Consider the following 8,848-nt stretch of genomic DNA (forward strand, 5'->3'; position numbering starts at 1 on the left):
GACAGTTCATCTAGATACAAGTTGAGCAGAACTGGGGACAAGATTGGTGGTGGTGACTCTAAATGGTCAGTTTGGTTCATTCAGTTATTCAAATGCTACTCTGTTGTACTTTGTATACCCAGCTCCCTGCCCCCCCACCCTCCTGAGCGTGAACACCTCTTGCGATTCGGATGACATCGTGGTGAATTGGGCAACTTCTAAAGGCGCGGTGACATATATGGCGGTGGCTGAAAACGCAGAGGGAGAGAAATGGACCTGTGGATCTGGGGGTACTACATGTGAAATCACTGACCTACCGTGTGGTCAGATGTTCAACGTTTATGTATCTGGAAAGGATGGAGACTGCATGGGAGCAAGGAGCAACGTGAAAGTCATTGAAACAGGTGGGAATGCTTTTCAAAAAAATGATTGGAAATATTATGTTGTTTGTTTGGAACGGGCTGAATTCCTCTTAACTTAAAAATAAATAAATTATATATAATAAATACATGAGTAAATGAATAAATAAACAAAAAAATGGCAACTGAAAGTGACAAAAAGAAGTTTAAATTAGTTGATGTTGTTTTGTTTTTTTATTTATCCTTTTTACATATTTTCAATTTTTTACATGTGTGGAGTGCTTTTCAACAATAATTGTGTCCACGGGTTTTAGAATGATCAAAGGTTATCACCGTTGCCATAGCAATTAATAATAAACTAAATATTATATGTTTTTATCAGCTTTATTCAACTGTCCATGCCATGAATATATATTATCACCAATTATCCCAAGCTACCCACTTATTTAAGATAAGTGTTGTTTTTTACTTTTTACTTTGCCATTTTTAGCTAACAACTTTGTCACAATCTAATTTTGAAGGTGCACTGTGCGACTTTTCAGAATAAACTGGCTTGTCTCCATGGAGATTATATTACTTTGCCTGGAAGATCCCACAGTATGAAAACCTTGAAAAACAGGCCTTCCGTACTATGCCGCATTCTAGGCAATGGAATGACGGGATCCACCAGAAAAGTGACGTAGTGCACCTTTATCAGAGACTTAAACAAAAAGCTGTAGTAGTGAAGACGTTTCGCTGCTCATTCAAGCCGCTTCTTCAGTTCTGCTCAGATTACCGGTGGAAACTGTATCTGTCTGAAGGGAGAAATCCACCAATAACCTGCCCAGAACTAAAGAAGCGGCTTGGATGAGCAGCGAAACGTCTTCACTCCTACAGCTTTTGGTCGAGTTGAGAAATTTTATATTTTTCTTTTAGTATGGGTCTTACCTGGACAACTGAGGGATTACACAGAGAAGGCTAAAACAATATATGTAGCTTAAAAGTTTGACAATTCCAAGGCTGAAATTATCCAAATATTCTAGTGAAGGTGTATAGAATTTAAAAACACAGAGGAGCGCTTCCTGTATTGCAACTAAATGACATCTCAAGGTGGAACAGATTGTTTTCATGGTCTAAATATGCAAGATTTGTGAATTAAACGTATGTGAATGAAACAAAACACAACTCCAACTTTAATTCTGAAAATATTGTTGGTACATGTATTTAGTCACATTTCTGCTTCAGTGTTTAATATCAGTGCAATAAAGTAGTCTTCAGTATTACCATTTATTAAAATGCATGATGAAATATCGTACTTCAAAATTTCATCAAGACAGGCCTAACTGTTAATTCAGTTGTCTATAAATTTGCTTTGCTTGCTGGTTGCATTGTCATCTTCTATGGGTCAGCGACATTTCTGTGTTTTCTTTACAGCTCCATGTGTACCACAGCAGATCACAAAAGAGCTGGACTGTCCCACTGGCGCTCTCAATGTCAGCTGGGAAATTAAGGGGATTATGCCTCTATCTGTAGAGTATTATGAATATGATCAACGTGGTGGAGTCCTCATATGCTTTAAACTTGGTTGTCACCCATCTGACGGTAACTGCATGATACCAGACCAACAGTGCGGCAGTAGCTTCGACTTTAAACTCAAGGCAGTGGGGACAAAATGTAACAGTTCTCGCAGCGCCCCTCAACCTATAACAACAGGTGAGTTTGCTAAATTGTGTTTATCATGTTTTATTAGCAATTTTAGTGCAAACTAGTTGTTCTTCTGCCTCTTCTTCCAACTCTTCCTCCTCTTCTTCCTCTTTCTTTCTTCTTCCTCTCCTTCTTCCTCCGCTTCTTCCTCTTCTTCCGCTTCTTCCTTTTCTTCCTTCTCTTCTTCCTCTCCTTCCTCTTCTCCTCCTTTTTCAAAAGGTGTTTAATGTTGGTTGGCACTGGCTCTTCTTCCTCTTCTGCTTCTTTTTCAAATGATGTTTAATAGGGATTGGCACTGGCTCTTTTTCTTCCTCTTCTTCTTCCTCCGCTTCTTCCTCTTCTCCTTTTTCAAAAGGTGTTTAACGATGGTTGGCACTGGCTCTTCTTTGTATTCTTCCTCCTCTTCCTCTTCTGCTTCTTTTTCAAATGGTGTTAAATAGGGACTGGCACTGGCGCTTCCTCTTCTTCCTCGTCCTCTCCTTCTTCCTCCTCTTCTTACGCTTCTTCCTTCTCTTCTTCCTCTTCTCTTCCCTTCCTTTTTCAAAAGGTGTTTAACAGTGGTTGGCACTGGCTCTTCTTCCTCCTCTTCCTCTTCTGCTTCTTTTTCAAAGGGTGTTTAATAGGGATTGGCACTGTCTCTTCTTTCTCCTCCTCTTCTTCTTCTTCTCCTCTTCACACAGCCAGTTTAACGGTGATTGGCTATGGCTCTTCTCCCTTCTCCTCTTCTTCCTCTTCTTCTTTTTCACATGGCGTTTAATGTGGGTTGGCATTGGCTCTTCTTTTTCCTCCTCCTCCTCTTCTTCCTCTTCTTCCTTCTCTTCTTCCTCTTCTCCTTTTTCAAATGGTGTTTAATAGGGATTGGCACTGTCTCTTCTTTTTCCTCCTCTTCTTCTTCTCCTCTTCTTCCTCTTCTTCCTTCTCTTCTTCCTCTTCTCCTTTTTCAAATGGTGTTTAATAGGGATTGGCACTGTCTCTTCTTTTTCCTCCTCCTCTTCTTCTCCTCTTCTTCCTCTTCTTCCTTCTCTTCTTCCTCTTCTCCTTTTTCAAATGGTGTTTAATAGGGATTGGCACTGTCTCTTCTTTTTCCTCCTCTTCTTCCTCTTCTTCTTTTTCACATGGTCACTCTGGTTGGCGCACTGTTCCAGGGTAGCAGCCTGTAAACTTTCTTTTTAAGGAAAAAATAAAACCACTACAGTCCAGGCAGACCAAACTGACTGAGGATGCAAGTTTCAAAGAGTTGCTAACATAATACCCTTCCATTAAGTGGCATTATTTTAGGCGCCTGAAATGAGGCTGCAGACATTTTTAACTGAGGTTGCAATGCACGCTTTTAACCCCCTGTGGACCCACGCCTGCTACAGTCCATTTCATGTCCTCACATTGTGTCTTCTTCCATTCCTTGTGTTACTTTTCTATGTGTCTCTTTAAAGTTTCACACAGATCTTCAACAGATTTTATGTCAGTCTCACCCAAAAACCTTTTTTTAAAGTGCCAAGAATCATATCAATCCTTTCAGACTTCTTTGTCACTTTTCAACAATTTATAACCTTTGCCATGAAAGCGAGAAACATTAACACAGTATAAACGATAGCTCTAGATTTGACTTCTCCTTATACATCCGAAGAACTTTGTGAAAAGCTTCATTGAATGTAGTCATAGCTGGATTTGTTTCTTCTTATTAGGTTATTGTTTCTTCTTATTAGCCATCCTCAAGGTATTTATCTTTTCCAACCTTTGTCATTCTATGTTGTCCTTCACAGTGAATGCACCATAGTGATTCCACACTCTTTCTACACTCTCTGTTAAAATCATTACTTCCACAGTTGGCACATTTCTGCATCGCTCTGTATACAGCTGCAACATGGCCACATTCTTGGCATGAAAAACATCTTAATGGCGCCTTCTCAAAAGGTCTTGAGAAGGCACCATACATGCAAAACAGTTCAAAACCACCCCTTCAGGTAGATCACACTTAAAGGTCAAGCAAACAGATGTGCCAACTGGCTTCTCTCCATACACAAATCAAGATGGCTGTCTAGCTTCTCAAACCCCTGAGATATAAAGATAAAACTCCTATCTAGATGGATTGGCAAGGAAGTCCGGTTCAGTTCAACATAGAAACACTTCACACCAACATGTCATTCGGATTGCAATTACAGATTTACAATTAACGACAACCATTCCTCCCCAGTTACTTTCACATAGTTCACCAGTCCCACCTTTTCTCCAACAACTTTCATTGGGATCTTTTAAAGTTTTCTCATCACTTAAACAAGAGTCCTTTTTTCCCTTCCTTTTTCTCTCCTATTCATTTCCTCCCCCAAACAGTCAAAACCCTGAGTGCAATTTCAAGTGCTCTGTGACCCTGCCCTAATTACGGAGTTTGAAATGTGGATCCTCGTTAGACCAACCACACTTCATCTCGCTTTTGTCCTCCAGACCCAACTACTGTACAAATGCCCCTCTATATAATTGTCTTAAGTAGTATTGTTATGAAAACCTTCTCTCTCTTCTTGTCCAGCTCCTTGCCCCCCGAAGAGCTACGATACGACTGTGGACTGTGCCTCTGGGGTGGTGTCAGTCTCGTGGACGGATGGAGCTGTTGGAGTGTTGTACGAGGTGACCGCAGTGGGGGGAGATCTGGTGGAGCACAGATGTTCGAGCTCTAATGGAGGCTGCGATCTGGACAGTCTTCAGTGTGGGTCTGAATACAACTTCACCATCACGCCTTCACGGGACGGCTGTGTGGGCCTCAGTAGCCCTCCACGAACGTTCTCAACAGGCAAGTTACTTTAATTTTATAACTCCATGGAGCTCGACAGTGAAGTGGGCGGAGCTGTGGAGTTTCTGCCCATGACAAGTAAAATTATAAACTTCACCAGAATTCTAAAACTAGAACAGAATAGGCAAAATGTGTTGTATAATCTTAAATCTAATTGTGTTAACTATGTTGTAGATTTAATAGTAATATTCATATTCTAAACCCAAAAGAATGCCTTATGGTTACATACATTTTCTTCTTCCCACTCCTTTCCGAGCTTCAATAAGAAAAAATATGTAAAACGTGCATTAAGTGTACTGGATACATGTATACTGACTTCTTCTTGTTCTGCTTGAAATAAAGATGAATATAAAAAGAAAGAAGTGCATATTACAGCTTAGACTAATCTAAAGGCAATGCAAGTTTATTTGTATAGCACAATTCGTACAAAAGGTAATTCAAAGTGCTCTACAGAATACGAAAGACATTGCAATCACACAAATCAAAACATAAATAATCACAAATAATCATCGTAAAATTACCATTAAAAGAGAGGAGTACAGAAAATAAAAATTTCAGTCGTATGCACAGTTAAACAGAACTGTTTTTAAACATTGTCAAAGTAGAGGCCTGTCTCACATCTTCAAAATAAAGTAAACATCATCATATCATCATCATATTAAAGGTTGAAAAGGAGTTGGCTCATGTTAAAGCTATTGCACATTTCTCTTGCAGTTCCTTGTGTTCCTCAGCTGAAAGAGGTGGATATCGACTGTTTGACAAACTCAGTGTGGGTGACGTGGACCGAGGCGAATGGGGCGGAGGATTACGTCATCACAGCCACAAACTCTGCAGGGGTCCAGACTTTTGAATGTAACGCCACCTTGGACAACATGTGCATGCTGCCCCATCTGGCCTGTAGCATGAACTTCACCTTCACAGTCCAAGCTCAAGACTATCAGTGCTCCAGTGCTCACAGTAATGCGGTCATGGCCGAAACAGGTACTACAACCAGAATTTTTGGTCACCAGATATTAACATTAGGCAAGGCAAGTTTATTTGTACAGCACAATTCATACACATGGTAATTCAAAGTGCTTTACAGAATAAGAAAGACATTAAAATCACACAAATCAAAACATAAATAATCGCAAATAATCATCATAAAATTAAAACAGAAGAGTGCAGAATAAAAACCTTTCAGTCATATGCACAGATAAACAGAACTGTTTTGAGGCTGGATTTAAACATTGTCAAAGTAGAGGCCTGTCTCACATCTTCAGGAAAAATGTTCCAGGTTTTATCTGCAGAAAACTGAAACGCTGATTCTCCATGTTTAGTCCTGACTCTGAGGACTTCAGGGACTGGCCTCCTGCTGGTGCTCAGAGTGTGAGATGTTTCATATGGCACTGACATGTCAGAGATGTACTTCGGTGGTGGGCCATATAGAGACTTGTACTTGTACTCGTAATTCTTGGTTCTAGTCAGGACCCGAGCAGCAGTGTTCTGGATGTACTGCAGCTGTCTTAAGGCTCGTTTGGAGAGGCCAGTGAGCAGGACGTTTCAGTAGTCTAACATACTGGAGACAAATGCATGGATAAGTCTCTCCAAGTATACCTTTGATTTTTGCAATGTTTTGTAGATGGTAAAAAGCTGCAGATGTTATTGATTTGATGTGGCTGTTAAAGTTCAAGTCTGAGTCCATTATTACCTCTAGATTTCTAGCCTGATTTGAAGGTTTTAGACTTTCTGTGGGCCAATGACTATGACTTCAGTCTTGTCTGAGTTTAGCTGAAGAAAGTTGTTTCAAACAGGGTATATTATGCAAATTATTATTATTATTATTTTTTTTTTAGCTTTGTATCATGTTATAATGTTCCCTCATTAAAAGCCACCTAAAGAGGTTTTACATGTCATCCACGCATGTTTGAGTAATTTAGCAGTCTCTTCCAGGCACTTTACGAACCCTCCTGATGGTTAGCAGTATCCAAAATTCAGCCCACAATCCTACATCATCCATGCTCCCACACAGCAATTTTCACCTAAATATACAAAAGTATGATACAAAAAAATGCACTACAAAGCTGATGTGATGTGCAGTAGTTTCATTTGCGAAAACCACGCTGATTGTGTTGTTAGAGTGATCTGAAGGGGCATAACTTAGCACGGAGAGCAAAAAGAGGGGGAACTCAGACAATCAAAAACAAAAGTGAAACTTATGAGACATGTTAATACTTAACTTTTCACCAAATATAGCATTGTCAAAGCAATTAAAGGTAACATGGTGATCTAAATATGTCATGTGTGTTAACGTGTGTTATGTGTGGTATGTGTGTTGGCAGTTAATATACCGTAGAAGTGTACGCCCTCTTTAAACATTATTATATTTCATGTTAATATTACAAACTCTATTTGTATGTAGGTCAAGTGACTAAATGTGTATGTAACTTTTTGAGGATCTCCATGGTAATAGTTAGTAGATAGGTTGGCTACCACAAAAAACAAGAATGTGCTAAAAAGGTGTCTTTAAATGTATTAGTTGAGGTTAAATGTCACACAAACATAAAAGTACTGTTAAGTTTGTTATTAAATCTAGCATTCTGTCCCCTCTGCCCCCAGGTCCCTGCTCTCCTGTGAACCTCGTCAGTCAGGTTGATTGTGAAGGAAACGTCATCTCCATCTCGTGGGACACAGTTCCTGGAGCCGTGTCCTATACCGCCACCCTAGAAGACTTTAACGGAAAGACAGACTGCTGCACCTCTGCTCAAAACAGCTGCGATATTGGTAACCTACCATGTGGACAGATGTACATTCTACTGGTGACCGCGGAGGGGAGAACCTGCAACAGCTCTGAAAGCAGAGGAATGGCTCGCACAGGTAGTGACACAACTATATTCCCAATTAGATTCCTCATATGATACAGTGTCCCTAGCTCACATTTATTGTTTATACCTAAAGGGACAGTATGTAGGTTTTTTATTTAAAATTTACTATTCAACTAAGAACCAATTCATACTATGTGGTGCCAGTATAGTCTCATTTATTAATGGGAAACACTGAATACTGCATTAAAGTCTCACATCTTTTTTTACGCTGTTCTTGTTGCTGTAGCGCCGTGTGTACCAGAAAAACTGGACTACCGTCTGAACTGCGGGAACAACCTGGCGTCCATGTCCTGGAACCATAGTTTGGGAGGACAGCTGTACTTTGTGACCGCAGTGAGTGACAATAACTACGTGGACCAGTGCTACAGCCATGAAAACCACTGCGAACTGCGCAACCTGCAGTGTGGACAGACTTATGCCGTAAACGTCACAGCAGAAGACATGGACTGCTCCAGCAAACCCAGCGACAATGTTTTTATTAAGACTGGTATGAATACACTAAACTCTGTGGGGCCAGTCTATTTTAGTGGAATTGCTGGGTTTCAGATGGCATCACAACAGATACTTCAGACATCACACTAGGGGTATTCTACATGTATGCCTGTGGTGGAATGTTCAGCAGTTACCATGGTGACACAATGCACACATTAGCCTGTGATCAGTATGATTATGGTCCTGTTTAGGTGCTTGATTTTCAATAAAAAGGTGAGAATGAATAACTAAAAAGCTGTAGTCTACTGCTAGGTAGCTTGTGACTGTAATGTTATTTGAGAGGGACTGAACAGCACAAATCAGCTCTTTATGGTCAGATTGTGTTAGATTGAAGTCTAACTTAAGTAACCGCTTCAGACAGAGCAGAGTTTACAGTTAGCGTCACACCCCCAGTGAATGTTAATGACATCAGCAGCAAATTATCAATAATATTTAATGCAAATGGAAGGCACTTAAAATGAATCTTATTAAAATGCTTATTTTTTTGTAATTCGGTGAGTTCTTGAGTCTAGTCACTAACAGAAATGACCAGGTTCAATCTGTGGATATTTCTTGGTAAAGTAGCGTAATCAATAACCACCTATTTTGGTTTTTAGATTTTAGGATGTGATGATTTCATCCTCTCAGATGCAGGGCAAGAACCAGTTTTTCCTATTGATTACATTGTACTTTGCTATGAAATATCCAAT

The 8,848-nt window shown here is 39.9% G+C and overlaps 1 protein-coding gene across 1 annotated transcript; it reads left to right on the forward strand.

Moving 5' to 3' along the window:
* The first annotated feature begins 217 nt into the window (after window positions 1-217).
* LOC129456217 (fibronectin type III domain-containing protein 7-like) lies at window positions 218-8,769 on the forward strand. The gene is made up of 7 exons (XM_055221548.1): window positions 218-383; window positions 1,752-2,030; window positions 4,543-4,803; window positions 5,518-5,784; window positions 7,402-7,659; window positions 7,894-8,154; window positions 8,756-8,769. The coding sequence occupies exons 1-7, from the start codon at window positions 218-220 to the stop codon at window positions 8,767-8,769; spliced, it is 1,506 nt and encodes a 501-aa protein (XP_055077523.1).
* The last annotated feature ends 79 nt before the right edge of the window (window positions 8,770-8,848 follow it).

This window comes from Periophthalmus magnuspinnatus, chromosome 4 (genome assembly GCF_009829125.3).
Source record: "Periophthalmus magnuspinnatus isolate fPerMag1 chromosome 4, fPerMag1.2.pri, whole genome shotgun sequence".
Lineage (NCBI taxonomy): Eukaryota > Metazoa > Chordata > Actinopteri > Gobiiformes > Gobiidae > Periophthalmus > Periophthalmus magnuspinnatus.

Coding starts and splice junctions, on each gene's coding strand:
- LOC129456217 (XM_055221548.1), top strand. CDS start 218: ATGGCGGTGGCTGAAAACGCAGAGGGAGAGAAATGGACCTGTGGATCT. Junction 2,031..4,542: donor CCCTCAACCTATAACAACAG/GTGAGTTTGCTA, acceptor CTTCTTGTCCAG/CTCCTTGCCCCCCGAAGAGC. Junction 7,660..7,893: donor CAGAGGAATGGCTCGCACAG/GTAGTGACACAA, acceptor TTGTTGCTGTAG/CGCCGTGTGTACCAGAAAAA.